Genomic DNA, 15,670 nt, shown 5'->3' with positions numbered 1-15,670 from the left:
CTCCGCAATGGAACGAGTTTAAGTTTAACTTTCTATTGCATGATAAAGCCCAGGGCAACACCTTCGTCACACATGTTGCCACTTGTTTGTACCATTTCCAGGCGATTTATAATCTGTTCTAGAAAAACGATGTGTATTGGGATATTTGTGGAGTTAGGTGGTCCGCGAGTGTTTTTTTATTGATTAAGTGGTCCATGGTATGACAAAGTTTGAGAAACACTGTCCTAAAGCATATAATCAGGCTACAGCCGTTGTGTATTTTATTATGTGAAGCACTAAATGGTTTTAGAAAAATATCGACTCTTTGTTTATAGATATCTACTAAACTAAAGCAAATAAAGAGAGTAGGCCTGTTATACTGAGTGATATATATTTTACACACGGCTCTGCTTTCTGCACGGACCTCACAGCTGTTCTCACTGTAAACATCGCGTTGCGATGAGAGCAGTTAATAAAATAATATCCAGGGGATGCATGCAGAGCTGTCATTGGCTGAGATAAGTCCGACCGTGCGTCACGACGCTTTGAAACGTCTCTGTTCCCGGAAATGCATCCACGAAGGAGCCGTGGAGGACCGTGGAGGACCCATCAGTGTATCCTCGGTTATAGCTCCTCCAGAGAGACTCCTCGACGCTCGATCCTCGGTCCTCGAAGTGCATTGAGAGAAATGAGATGTCCTTCAACATGGCGCGCTAAAATTCATTTCCGAGTCACTACCGGAGGACCGAGGAGTCGAGGAGGGGGATTTGATGAAATGAGAAAGGGCCCAAGTTGTTCTTCTTAATAATAATAATACATTTATGTTGGGGGGCCGCCTTTCATAACACCCAAGGACACCTTACAGGGGCATAGGGGCAATAGGGAACAATTTAAACAATGGATTTTGTGATATATCAGCTGGGGTGAGACAAGACAAACCACAAATGGACTACAGAATGACACAAAAGGACACATACAGTTTATATTATTTTTGGTCTTTTTTCAATAACATATTTCAAAGGTTCTGGATTTGTTTACAAATCTAGAAACTAAATACAAAACTATGATGATATGAAGATCTCATGTCAAAAATAATTGTGATAAATTAGACAGAACTGGCCTGTCTGTGAGCACATTTTATGTTGGTTTGGTTCTTCTGATAAAGGTGTGAATATCTAAATAATATACCAACATATGCTATTGTCATTAGTTGTGTCCCTGTTCTTCAAGCTAAGGCATTGCTAAATTAACAACTCTTGGCTTACAGAGTGGTAACATGAGACCGATTTTTATATATAAAATATAAATGTATTTTAATTTTATAATTTATTTATAATTTATTTTAAATATTAACAATATAATAAAATTAATGGAAATATATACACTGGCAAATATTTAATATAAATACCTTGTGTATGTGTGTATAGCTATTGCTTTATCTGATTAATGTTATTTTCATATGAAAGTCCATGATTATAAGTATGCAGTATCATAACTACATCTTTGATGTTTATAAAAAACCAAACCGTTTGAAAATTGAGCAAGCTATGGTTATTTAAATAGTAAACCATAATGTTATGAATGAGAGCACTGCCTGTAGCAAGATGGCGGCCAAGTGGCAACGTCGGTTTCCATTGGCCAGCAGCGTGGGTGAGTCATCTAGTGTTTATATATATCTATGCATTTTCCCCCCACTGTCAATATCATTTAGTGATACAGCATTCCAACTATCTGTTCTTCTACGGACGAATACTTTATTATTCTACCGGGTTATTTTGCTGCACTTCTGCTCCCACACTCCACATCGCAGAAACTCTGTTCAAACATCATTACGTTCAGCTCGGTCGGGAATCGATGGCTATTACTTTTCTCATTCATAACATTCATAATTCCCGAGATATATCCCATAATTCATCACATTTTTAACCTGGAAGTCAATGGAGAAACTCTTCAGACTTGAACAATCTTCATGCGACTTCAACTGCTAACTGTGCCTTCATACTTTCACTCAGAAACCTCATTCCAACTTCAAAATGTTATACATCTTTCTGACATTATTAATATTAAACAACTTTTAAATCAGATTCATACTTTTAGAGATATTAAACATTGTTCAGGCCTTGGTAAAGAGGCCTTCTTCAGATGTTCACTTGTGTATTGCGCAGCTCGTTAAGGCTGTAGTGTGTGATCTCAAAGCTAGAGTGGAGGACAGCTTGAAATTCGCCTTCATATTATTTTTTTAAACCTGCCCTAATTCCCAAACCCTACACTCCTGAGACATAATTATTCATGAGAAACGTAGGAAAATATCTCATAGATTGAAAAAAATAAAAAAAATAAAACAAAATGCCTCTTGAGTGCATGAAGTGACAACAACTTTCAACATTTCTCCATTAAAGCCCATTGTAAATTCATGCTGATATTTCCTCATGGCAGCAGCCACACACCTTTAGTCACGAGCTCTATGTTAAAAGTCTCGCTGAGGGGGATCACGCTGAGAAAAAACGCTTTTATGTGTAAGTGCAAACTCATTTGCTTGAGTGGCAGCCTGCTGAAGGGTAGATACTTTTTGCTCATTTAAATGAACTACAGTACGCTCTGGTACACAGTTTTTAAATTCCTCCAGCATAATTAGTTCACACATTGAGGTAATGTCATCAGCTTTACAAGCTCTACACCACCTGTCAAAGAGGATTTTCTTCTCCTTCGCGAAGTCCACCTACGTCTGGCCAGGAGTTTTCTCCAGGCCGCGAAAACGCTGCCTGTAGGCCTCAGGCACCAGCTCAAACACCCTGAGAACATCACCTTTAACTTTGTCACACCATACTATCCTCGACAGAAAGAGAAGAGCAAGCCTCCTGAGCCCTGCCGACTAGCTTGCACTGTAAAAGTATGGCCCACACATCTTCTGGCCAGCGCAGAGCAGTAGCAACTCAAATGCACCAAAGTAGGTTTCCACTTATGACTCACGAAAGACAGGGACCAGCTGAATGTTGCTACCAACATCAAAAGCAGCAGCAGAACCTGACAATGGTTGTGTACCCGAAGAGGTACCAACTGAACCTGTCTGCAGCTCTAGCTGACGCATCCTGAAAGCTGTGTCTGCATCCAACTTTCTGATCTCCAGCTCCCTCCTGAGCTGAAACTCTCGCTCACGCTCCTCCTTCTCCCACCGTAGACGAGCTAACCTCACTTTCAACCTGGCATCTAATTTAGAACCAGTATGAGAGGACTCACTCAACACAAGGGAGGCCATACTAAAACATACAAACTAATTTTCAAATATATCTGATGCTACACAAACATTGACTCTAGTCTTTCAAATAACAAACTTCCCCAGATCCTGCATACCACAACTTACCTACCTATCTTCTGGAGCGTACCGGGCTCGAGGCGACTTAAAAAAGGTAAATATCAGCGGCCGAAACCCTGACACGCCTGCCCCCAACAGGGACTAAATCCCCACCCAGGATTACCCCGAAAATAAAAAGGCAAAAATAATCAATGTTTATTTATATAGCCCAATATCACAAGTGTTACATTTGTCTGTGTGGACTTCACAGTTTGTACAGAATATCAGTATGACAATACTCAAAATAATAAATGAGTGCCTGAAGGAAGGACTGATTCAACCCAGCTAGACACTCCCACTGTTCAACAGTAAGATACTTCACAGCCAATGCTACACTTATATACACTACTGCTCACCACCAAACACAATATCAACACTACAATCAATCAAGTACTCACTCCTTGTCTCAAAGATCCCGGACGAGCCCCCATTTGTCACGTTCCCTCCTAAACTAGGCTCTCAAACTTTGACAAAAACAACCGGGCGAGAGAAAAAGGAGAGGGAACTGACTGCTGAAGCCACAAAGTGAGGTTTTAATTAAAAGTAAAGAGGCTCACCAGCCAATTTGCAAAACAAACTTTATTAACTAAGAACAACTTTCTGTTAAAAGAAAGTGACTAAATACTACAACACACACAAAGATAAACTGGAGCACATCTCCTAACAATTCACAAAAGCACACACACACAAGGACCCACTGCGGCACGTAACACAGATTAAAATGTGTAACGTGACATAGCACAATGTAGTATATTAATTACAATGCATAGTGTCTGCCCATTTTAAGTTAACATTGATAATAGTAATATATGATTGCAGACTCTTTATTGAGCATAGCATAACTTTCTGTCATCAGAAATACATTATGATTAATGATTTCCCCCTGGGGGTTCATGTTGAAGTTGAACCCTCGACCCCTCTTAAAAATAACAATGAGTTGTGTTTAAAACTTTGGTTCTGACCAACCAACCTACCATAGACTGCAACCTACACTACAGATTTGAGACTGACTACAGATGCGTTAAAGAACATTGTTACGTTCCCTCTTGGCTAGGGGTACAAAAGGGAAACGACACGACCAGATTGGATTTGGTATATGTTACCGGTGGTTTTATTTGTAACGGCAACTGAGTAAATGGTGTACACAAACAGCTTGGCCCAACAACGGGTCAATCTGTCACTATCTCACAACAGGGTCTCCAAAAGAGAGTTGCCCAGTACTATACAAAAGGAAAGGAAATACCTCACTTCTGAAGTGGAAACAAAACAACAAAACGGGACTGTGGGAAAACACAGCTGGTGCGGGTCTACAGGTGCTAATCACCTGGATCTACGCAATATACCCACAGGAATGCTGGTCTACAGGTGCTAATCAACCTGGATCTAAGCAATATACACACACAAACCCTATACTAACACAGAACCCGACGACACGCTGCTAATCAGTGTGCTCGCCCAGAAACCCTACTGAATACACTGCTAATCAGTGTAGCTAACACAACATGCACACGGCTAAACAGTCTCAGAAGTCACAGAACGAAGGCAATGTCACAATGCGAGGGTTGAGGCGTCTGTCACACAATACAGAGCCTCCCGAATGGTATCCGTGCCAAGCCTTTATACTCCTCCCCTGGATGACGTGGCAGAAGCGGGCAGGGCTTGGGTGACGTCTGTCCAATCCCCACGGATGTTGCGAGGTCGAGACGGCCACTGACAGCATAGGAACTGCCCAGCTCATTTGCATACACACACAAACAGAGTTAAGGGCACAAGGTAGCAGCGGCTGTAACAAACATGTTAATTGAAGGAATGTTCTAATCAAGTCAGCCTTCAGACAGGTTTTAAAGTTTGTCAAAATGTGTTGCTATGATCAATATAAAGTTTAGATGATCGAAAGGGTTAGGGTCGCTGCTTTTAATTGATATATTCATATCTTAAACTGCACTGTAACTTGTATTATCTTTGCTTTTGAATGCCATTTTCTTAATGTCTTTCATTTTTGTGAAGCACTTTTGAATGCCTTGTCCCCCCGTAGGTAGTTAAAGTAATTATTGGGGTTAAAGTCCCCTCGTAGGTGGTTAAAGTCCCCTACGTGTGCCGTTTTGGTTTCAAGACCCTGGTTCACGGAGGATACCAAAAAGTCCTAGAAAGACAACTTAAACATAACTAATGTGCATTTAAAGAAAAAAAGAGGAATAGTTTCGGCGAAAACTAAAAGGTGCCATGGGGTCAGATTATAGTTTTCCAAAGGGGGGTTTGTTTAGCATGAAACACTTGAAACATCTAAAGGACAAGTTAAACAAGAAAGTAAAAAGAAAGTGATCGAAAACTATTTCTAGCTTTCCCGAAATACATTTATTCTTAGTGTTGCAAGTCTATTCCATAGACATTTGCCGCCTTTAGTAGAAGAATGTATAACAAATTCTCTCTGGTGACAAACTTGCAAAGATACAAGTCGGTTTAGTCAATGTCAGACGTTTTAGGGGGATAAAAAAAACATGTTTTTGAAAAGACCCCAATTGTTTACCCCTTCTCATCTTCTGCATTGGTCCATACTGAAAAGAGGACAACCAAAAACAGAGCGGACACGGTGACATAGACGAAAAAGAAAATGATGTCCAATTTTTTAGCCACTCTGGTCCAGTAGTCGGGCTTCCTTTCTTTCTTCCTGCTGAGGAGCAGAGCGAGTCCTTTCACCGCCTCACTCAGCTCATCTGGGAGCTTCTCCAAGGAATTGGACTCCTCCATCAGTTGGCTTCTTTTGTCCTGCAGAGGTTTTTTAGTGGAGTGATCATGGACCATAACAACCATAACAAATTACCAGCTGTTCAATTTGATATACCAATTGTTGTCAATTGTGGTGAAAATAATTAGTTGGTACTGTAAACAATTTTTATACCAAACTGTTTGTTTTAAGAGTAACCCAATTCTCACCTCTTTGGCCACAGACAGCAGTTCAGATGGCGGTTCATCAGACACATTACACACACAAGCACAGTGAGTCCATTTCTTCACATCTGAAAGGAAATTGTTGACACAGGACAGCAGCATGTTCAAAATAATGTATTATTAATTGTGGATGTTTCTTTGTGTATTCCAAACATATGAGTAAATACAATATAACGATAGTTAAAACCCACAGGTTTAAAGAATGTGTTCAGTCTCACCTCCATCATAGTTGCCCTGTTTGTCTCCACAGTCCTCACTCAGGCTGCGGTTTTTATCTGCCTTTCTTTCTTTAGATGCAGAGTCTTTCTCAATCAGATACATCACCACAATCGTCTCCATAAGGCTGACCATCATCAAACCAAATATCCCAATGCAGTACACCGCTGAAGAGAAAAGGCAACATCATTAAAGTGGACGAAAGGCAAGCCATTGTTGTTCCTGCTTGAATTAAATGAAAGTCCAATAAAATAATGACTCTGAGCTGCTTTACCTATAAGCGGTATTTTGTCTGAAGAGCAAGGCAGAATGTCGTTGAGAATAAGCTGCATCACAGTGACAGCGAGCAGCAAAGTGACCTCGAAGCTGAGCTTCTCTCCCCCGCTGTCAGAGATCACGAAGGAGCCCAAGTCCAGACCGAATAAGAGCAGGACCGGTACCAGGAAGTTGACAATATAGAGGAGAGACCGCCTCTTCATGGTGATCTGTGATCCAAGATGGAAAAACAGTGAATGTGTTCACTAATGCTGCAATGATCAAAAACATTATTTACTATAGGTTTAAGTTATTTTGCATGAAATATGAAAGATATTGCTCCACTGAAAGATGAAGTTTCCTGTTTATATAATTTAATTATATTTTATATGTTGTCACAGGGACTGTCATGGTTGACACGTCTCATCAACGTTGCGTGGAAGTCGGAAACAGTACCGAAGGAGTGGCAGACCGGGGTGGTGGTTTCCCTTTTCAAAAAGGGGGATCAGAGGGTGTGTGCCAATTACAGAGGCATCACACTACTCAGCCTCCCCGGGAAAGTTTACTCTAAGGTACTCGAAAGGAGGATCAGACCGATTGTCGAACCTCAGATTGAGGAGGAACAATGCGGATTCCGTCCTGGTCGTGGAACAACGGATCAGCTTTTTACTCTCGCAAGGATCCTGGAGGGGGCCTGGGAGTACGCTTATCCGGTCTACATGTGTTTTGTAGACTTGGAGAAGGCGTATGACCGAGTTCCCAGGGAGTTACTGTGGGAGGTGCTGCGGGAGTATGGGGTGAGGGGGTCTCTACTCAGGGCCATCCAATCTCTGTACTCCCAAAGCGAGAGCTGTGTCCGGGTCCTCGGCAGTAAGTCGGACCCATTTCCGGTGAGGGCTTTGTCACCAATCCTGTTTGTAATATACATGGATCGGATTTCAAGGCGTAGTCATGGGGGAGGGGGTCTGCAGTTCGGTGGACTAAGGATTGCACCACTGCTTTTTGCAGATGATGTGGTTCTAATGGCTTCATCGGTCTGCGACCTTCAGCACTCACTGGATCGGTTCACAACCGAGTGTGAATCGGCTGGGATGAGGATCAGCACCTCCAAATCTGAGGCCATGGTTCTCAGCAGGAAACTGATGGACTGTCCACTCCAAGTAGGGAATGAGTCCTTACCCCAAGTGAAGGAGTTCAAGTATCTCTGGGTCTTGTTCTCGAGTGAGGGAACAATGGAGCGTGAGATGGGCCGGAGAATCGGAGCAGCGGGAGCGGTACTGCAGTCGCTTTACCGCACCGTTGTGATGAAAAGGGAGCTGAGCCAGAAGGCAAAGCTCTCTGTCTACCGGGCCATTTTTGTTCCTACCCTCATATGGTCATGAAGGATGGGTCATGACTAGGGATGCACGATATTGTTTTTTTTTTTTAAACCGATACCGATAACTTCCTGCTTCTCAAGACCGATACCGATACCGATAACCGATAATAATATAATATATATATATATTAAATGTACCTGTAGTTTTTGCACACCTGGTGGTAAAAAAAAGACTAGTAGTGAGCAAATGACATGAGCATTACTACTATGAACAAAACAAAGCCAAGAACAGTTTTGACTCTTCAAAGCCTTTTTCAAAAGCCTCGTCGATAGGTAAAAGCCCCGGTGCCTTTGCAGCTTGCTTTGGATTCGCCGCTAGTTTAGCAGCGCAGGCGTCTTCGTACGCTTTTAACACACCATCATAGCGATGGCGATGTTTCAGGTGACTAATCAGGTTGGAAGTATTATAGCTCGTTGCCTTTTTCCCTCCTCGTGGAACTTCTGCATTTGTTAATACAAATAGCAAGCGAACAACTATCTAACTCTGAAACTTTGAAATAGTCCCATACTACCGACGACATGTTTGTTTACTGTCCTGGCTTCACGGCCGCACACCATTTACGTCACAGCCAGGCATGAGTTAGGGAGCGCTGGATTTGTGAAGAACTCCCCTCTTCCTAAACCACTAATACCACAGTACTGGCAAAACGGGAGGAGCCGAGTGAAAAACAAGCGCCCCTCATCCCAATCCACCCACACCGCAGTATTTTTTTCTTTTTTTTTACCTAAAAAATATATTGTATATTATCGGGGCTATTCATACTTTTATCGGGTTTATCGGGATGACGTCATAATTCCTAATATCGGACCGATAATTATCGGGCCGATAATTATCGTGCACCACTAGTCATGACCGAAAGAACGAGATCCCGGATACAAGCGGCCGAGATGGGTTTTCTCCGCAGGGTGGCTGGTGTCTCCCTTAGGGATAAGGTGAGAAGTTCAGTCATCCGGGAGGGACTCGGAAGTGAACCGCTCCTCCTTCGCGTCTAAAGGAGCCAGTTGAGGTGATTCGGGCACCTAGTTAGGATGCCACCCGGGCGCCTCCCTAGGGAGGTGTTCCAGGCACGTCCAGCTGGGAAGAGACCAAGGGGTAGACCTAGGACCAGGTGGAGGGATTATATCTCTTCGCTGGCCTGGGAGCGCCTTTGGATCCCCCAGTCAGAGCTGGTTGATGTGGCCAGGGAAAATAAAGTTTGGGGCTCTCTGCTGGAACTGATACCTCCGCGACCCGACCACGGATACGTGGGAGAAGATGGATGGATGGATGGATGGATGGATGGATGGATGGATGTTGTTAAGGATGATTAAGTGGCCTCCATCAAAAATGTGCGATTATTACAATGTATCCAATGAACAAGAATGTCAATGGGTTTGCTCTTTTTTATTCTGCTGTTTAGAATGCAAGCTAAATAAAACCAGCAAGTGGAGCTGCAGACATTTTCATGCATATTTTTGCAAAATGTACAACCAGACCCGGCGGCAGACATACGTCTCTGGGCGGGCATTTGATTTACCAGGGCAGGCCCACCCCGAAACTTACATTTCCCGGGAAATCTCGAGATTTGTCAAGGGGAGGGGGGAAGGTTAGGTTGCCATAAGGCTGTTGACGGTCTTATTATAGGCTACATCCATTGGTTGGTTTTGTGGCACATTTGTAACGCTGTGCCAACTTGGGCAAGCACGCAGGCAAACTTGAGCGCACACAGGGTGGAGAGGTGGAGTAAGGTTGAGCGATGGAGAGAAAGGGAGAGAGAGAGAGATTGAGCGAGGCAGAGAGCATGTACAGCGGTCTGCTTGCGCACAGAGCAGGAGTTTGTGAGAGAGCCGGCCTGAGAGTCAATTTCTCTTAAAAATATAATTGATTGCCAGCCTCCCTTGTCCCTGGCTGGCTTGCTAGCTCGTTGGTAACGTAACTGATGTCTTCTCTAATGTGACTGCATCTGGCGCTGAGTTGCCATATTCCTTTCATGAACCACTTCTTGATATCCATTGTTGCAGATAAATATAAATGATAATAGCCAAACTAACCTAGCAAGAGTAAACTGACAGGCTGCTGTGCCGTATCTCACTCAAAAACCCACACGACTCTACCCAGCGAAAAACCAGTCTCGTGCGCAGCCTTTCATTCTGAATTTCATTCAGCCTTTCATTCAGAATTTCATTCAGAATTTCATAGCAAAATAAAAAAAATGCTATTAAACTAATCTTTCAACATAGTTTAAAACAAAAATAAATATTAGGACAAAGCCCTACAAATAACAATAAACATAATCAGTGGCGGCTCCAGAGTATTTTTGTTGGGTAATCTATGGTAGGGCTAACCCATGCAGTGGTGGGGCTCAAGTCAGTATAAGTAATTACATACACGCTCCCCTTGACAGTGAAACGCCACGCGTGAGGTTTAGATTATTTCCCTGTCTCAATCCAATTTGAACTGTATGAAATAAAAAGGCACATTTGTCTTGTAGTAAATCAAAAGGGCGACCTGGAGCCAATCCTGCAATTTCCCCACAGGTGAAAGAGTTGACATGCTGAAAACCCAACCCCTGCAGGAGATTTTTTGAAATACTAACATAAAATACACATTCTGGTACTCTCTTGAGAAGAAAAATAAATAAATCTATTACTACACGACATATTTTAAAAAATGAATGCCATTTTAGTTTTTTGTTACTTTGTTCTGAAAGCTGAACCTGCTGCTCCTCACAGAGAGAAGATGGAATAGGCTGTGTGAATTACTTTACATTGTGGATAAGGGTGGATAGCCCCCATTGTTCTGTGTGTCAAAATGAAAGACAGCCCACACACCTATCAATCATCAAACCGTGGGGTCTTATTTCATTATGTGTTGATTTCTATCAACACGTAATGTTGTATCGATGTATATTGTCACGGTTTGTGCAGGAAGCAGGACCCAAATGCAGATTAAAGTATCAAAAACTCCTTTATTTCAAGGCAAAACGATAAACGAGGACAGAACAGAACACTCACCGACGACCAAGTCATAACACAAGACGAACCGACAAAGACAGACGGAAAAACCAGAACTTAAATACACCCAGGACTAATCAAACAAACACGAGACAGGTGAGGAGGTAGGAGAAAACACAGAGGCACCAGGTGAACACAATCGGGTAATCAGGGAGGGAAAACAGACAGAAAGCAACAGGCAGGAAACGGGGGTGAACAATTTACAAAATAAAACAGGAAACCCAAAGACAAGACAAAACAACAACACAGACAGATCGTGACAGTACCCCCCCCTCAAGGGACGGATCCCAGACGTCCCAAAACAAAACAAAAGTCCAAAACCTCAAGCAGGGTGGGTGGAGGGGGACCGGAGGAGGGACGCATCACTAAGCCACCAGGGTGGGTGAAGGGGGGTCAGGAGGACGGGACTAAACTGACCGCCCAGGGGCACGGCAGAGGACCAGGAAGGGGTCTCGGGCGGACGGCCCGGGGGCAAGGCAGAGTCCAAAAAGGGGAACTCGGGCGGACGGCCCGGGGGCAAGACAGAGTCCAAGGTGGGGTCCATGGAGGGGCGAAGGCAGCGGCAGGAAGAGTCAGGGGGCCGGACCCGAGGGCGAAGGCAACGGCAGGAAGAGTCAGTGGACCGGGCCCGAGGGCGAAGACCGCGGCTCTCAGGGGGCCGGGCTCGAGGGTAAAGACCGCGGCTCTCAGGGGGCCGGGCTCGAGGGCGAAGACTGCGGCTCTCCGAGGGCCGGGCTCGAGGGTGAAGACCAGACAGCTCCGGAGGCCGGGCAGGAAGGCGCTGACGGGACAGTGCCGGAGACCGGGCAGGACCCGGTGTCGGAGCTGGTGGGACAGGCCTCGGCAGGATCCCCCACGGAAGAGGACCAGGACACGGGATTTACAGGACCCCCGGCAGGAGAGCAGTCGGCGGGGCCTCCAACGGCACAGGACAAAGGGTTGGCAGGACCCCCGGCAGGAGAGTAGACGGCGGGATCTCCAACGGGACAGGACAAAGGGTTGGCAGGACCCCCGGTAGGAGAGTAGTCGGCGGGGCCTCCAACGGCACAGGACAAAGGGTTGGCAGGACCCCCGGCAGGAGAGTAGACGGCGGGACCTCCAACGGGACAGGGACAAAGGGTTGGCAGGACCCCCGGCAGGAGAGTAGACGGCGGGACCTCCAACGGGACAGGACAAGGGGTTGGCAGGACCCCCGGTAGGAGAGTAGTCGGCGGGGCCTCCAACGGCACAGGACAAAGGGTTGGCAGGACCCCCGGCAGGAGAGTAGACGGCGGGACCTCCAACGGGACAGGACATAGGGTTGGCAGGACCCCCGGCAGGAGAGTAGTCGGCGGGACCTCCAACGGGACAGGACATCGGGTTGGGATTTGAGAAGGGACTAGGGAAGGGACTAAAGGAGGGATTAGAGATGGGACTAGAGAGGGGACCAGAGATGGGACTAGAGAGGGACTAGAGGAGGGACTAAAGGAGGGACTAGAGGAGGGAACTGGAGGAGGGACTAGAGGAGGGACTAGAGGAGGGACTAGAGAAGGGAACTCGAGAGGAGACTCGCGAGGGGAACTAGAGGAGGGACTAGAGAGGGGACTAAAGGAGGGAACTCGAGAGGGAACTCGAGAGGGGACTCGAGAGGGGACTCAAGAGGGAACTGGAGAGGAGACTTGAGAGGGGACTCGGGTAGGAACTTGAGAGGTGACTAGAGAGGGGACTCGAGAAGGGACTCGAGAGGGGACTTGAGAGGGGACTCGGGTAGGAACTTGAGAGGTGACTAGAGAGGGGACTCGAGAAGGGACTCAAGAGGGGACCCGAGAGGGAACTCGAGAGGGGACCCGAGAGGAAACTCGAGAGGGGACTCGGGTAGGAACTGGAGAGGGGACTCGGGAGGGAACTTGTGTCGGTCGGTACGCCGACAGGACATGGGGAGCTGGCGTCGTCTGGGGAGCCAGCAGGAGACGAGGTGCTGGAGTCGGCCGGTACGCCGACAAGACTCGGGGAGCTGGCGTCGGCTGGGGAGCCAGCAGGAGACGAGGTGCTGGAGTCGGCCGGTACGCCGACAAGACTCGGGGAGCTGGCGTCGGCTGGGGAGCCAGCAGAAGACGAGGTGCTGGAGTCGGCCGGTACGCCGACAAGACTCGGGGAGCTGGCGTCGGCTGGGGAGCCAGCCCTGTTGCCGAAACTGGAGTCGAGCCCATGGCTTCCGGGGCCGGTACTGAAGCCGGAACCATGGCTGCTGGGGCCGGAACCATGGCTGCGGGGGTCGGAATAGAAGCCAGAATCATGGCTGTAAGGTCCGGTTCTGGAGCCGGAAACATGGCTGTAAGGTCCGGTTCTGGAGCCGGAAACATGGCTGTAAGGTCCGGTTCTGGAGCCGGAAACATGGCTGTAAGGTCCGGTTCTGGAGCCGGAAACATGACTGCTGGGCAAGGAACCGGAACACGGATCCATGGCTGTGTGGGGTGGTACTGGAGCACGGTACCATGGCTATGTGGGATGGTACTGGAGCACGGAACCATGGCTGCTGGGTCCAGCACTGGAGCCGGAACCATGGCTGCTGGCGCTCGGGCTGCTAGCCTGGCCTTGCGACAACTCCTCTTAGCAGCCTCCTGAATACTCCGTGGACCTCCATAAGCCTGACGAGTTCCGGAATACGACTCCTGGACAGGAGCAGGAACTGGGGCAGAAACACTGGCTGACTCCAGACGGACCACACCGAGACGTTTGTAGTCAGCAGGCTGGAAATCACACACCCAGAGGAAGTTCAAAATCCAGCCAGGCAAGAACTTCACCAAGTCTGGTTTCTCCATAGCCAACCGGTGCGCCTCTACCAGAGCGGCCTCCCTCTGCCGAACACTGGACGCTCCACTCCACCAATCACAGCAGCAAGCCAAACCAAAGGAAAAATGCTGTAGCTCCACCTCAAATGGATCATCTGCTGGGTCCATTTCTGGTCGGTTCGTTCTGTCACGGTTTGTGCAGGAAGCAGGACCCAGGACCCAAATGCAGATTAAAGTATCAAAAACTCCTTTATTTCAAGGCAAAACGATAAACGAAGACAGAACAGAACACTCACCGACGACCAAGTCATAACACAAGACGAACCGACAAAGACAGACGGAAAAACCAGAACTTAAATACACCCAGGACTAATCAAACAAACACGAGACAGGTGAGGAGGTAGGAGAAAACACAGAGGCACCAGGTGAACACAATCGGGTAATCAGGGAGGGAAAACAGACAGAAAGCAACAGGCAGGAAACGGGGGTGAACAATTTACAAAAATAAAACAGGAAACCCAAAGACAAGACAAAACAACAACACAGACAGATCGTGACATATATAGAGATGTACTACAGCAAAAGTATTCTCCGTCGGGACTTCCTGCAACAACACCACGTCGTTATCGTGATTCTGATTGGCCAGAAGACATTATCAAAGATGTTCCTTTGAGAAGATGATCACTACGTGACAAAAGTTTTCAAACCGTTTCTTGTCTTCGGTATTTACTGCTGTCTGTGCAATTTACTCTGCGCGAGTTGGCGGACTTTATTTTGCTTACTTTAAAATCATTTTTCATGGTGGGGCTAAGCCATTTCTTGGTATGGCTGTAGCCTACCCCAGTATACCCTGGCGCCGCCACTGAACATAATAATAAAACAATTAAAATGTTGTATTCAGCCCTGATTAAAACAGCGGGCCCAAATCCTGGATGGGCGGGCCCATGACGCCGGGTCTGTGTACAACACACTTACAGTATAAATTACAACGCTTTGGTTTTGATGAAAACGTTGGACAGATTGGTGCTGGACTGTCATGCCGATGAGAAACCACTCAGACTCCGTACTCATAATTTGGCGAGTCCATTCTGTTACCAGTGAACTGTTTTGGTAGACTTCAAACGTCAACTCCTCCTCTAAGATGAAAGTGAAAATACAAGTTTGAGATGTCTTATCAGGTCAACACAGGATACATCAACAAGTCCTCCAACTCATACGACCAAATGGGCCGATTGTTCAGGCCCTTATTACGACCAAATATGGCGTTTGTTCAAGCGCTTAATACGTCCTATAATTACGTTTTAAAGTTTTCGCCCTCTAGTGCTCCCGTTGAATGCAAACGTTACAGATGGTCGTTTATTCACCCTCTCTGTAGAATCCTAAATTGTAGGATAGTTTGGTCATTAAAACGCTTTTTGATTAGATTTCTAGCGAGAAGTGTATATTGTACTTTTAGAATCCACATCCAGTCGATATGTAGGATCTATAGTTTGATATATATTACGAAGATGATTTGAGGTATGCGGCAGCCTCCATGTAAAGTTACGGGTTGAAAACAGTATTTCCGGTCTCGATGTTTTCATAATAAAACCAATGATCAAATGATTTAACAGTGATATCTGCAGTACTCATCCACTAAAAAACATCAGTTTATCCTTGTTAATTATACGACATTTATTGGTTTAGCTCACCTGAGCCTCTCAGTCTGAGAGGAGAGCTATCCAGCTTGTTGTGGAACAAACAGCTCCGTTAGTGCAGCTAGCTAGATGCTAACAA

General features: G+C 46.0%; 1 protein-coding gene across 1 annotated transcript; it reads right to left on the bottom strand.

Annotated features, from left to right (window-relative positions):
* Positions 1-4,414: 4,414 nt before the first annotated feature.
* Positions 4,415-15,637, bottom strand: LOC117551467 (5-hydroxytryptamine receptor 3A-like). The gene is made up of 6 exons (XM_034224380.1): positions 15,586-15,637; positions 14,870-15,030; positions 6,771-6,981; positions 6,499-6,663; positions 6,266-6,348; positions 4,415-6,097 (listed from the first exon to the last, which is right to left on the bottom strand). Exons 2-6 carry the CDS (start codon positions 14,963-14,965, stop codon positions 5,855-5,857), a joined length of 798 nt encoding a protein of 265 aa, XP_034080271.1. The 5' UTR covers positions 14,966-15,030; positions 15,586-15,637; the 3' UTR covers positions 4,415-5,854.
* Positions 15,638-15,670: the final 33 nt, after the last annotated feature.

The sequence above is a fragment of the Gymnodraco acuticeps genome, unplaced genomic scaffold, assembly GCF_902827175.1.
Source record: "Gymnodraco acuticeps unplaced genomic scaffold, fGymAcu1.1, whole genome shotgun sequence".
NCBI classification, from domain to species: domain Eukaryota; kingdom Metazoa; phylum Chordata; class Actinopteri; order Perciformes; family Bathydraconidae; genus Gymnodraco; species Gymnodraco acuticeps.
This window is presented reverse-complemented; position numbering and strand designations above follow the sequence as displayed.

Bases quoted from the DNA above. Each gene is read 5' to 3' on its own strand.
- LOC117551467 (XM_034224380.1), bottom strand. From the start codon at position 14,965: ATGAGTACGGAGTCTGAGTGGTTTCTCATCGGCATGACAGTCCAGCAC. The intron at 6,664-6,770 runs GTAAAGCAGCTC...TTTTCTCTTCAG, and splicing joins AGACAAAATACCGCTTATAG to CGGTGTACTGCATTGGGATA. The intron at 6,349-6,498 runs GTGAGACTGAAC...ATTTCCTTTCAG, and splicing joins ACAGGGCAACTATGATGGAG to ATGTGAAGAAATGGACTCAC.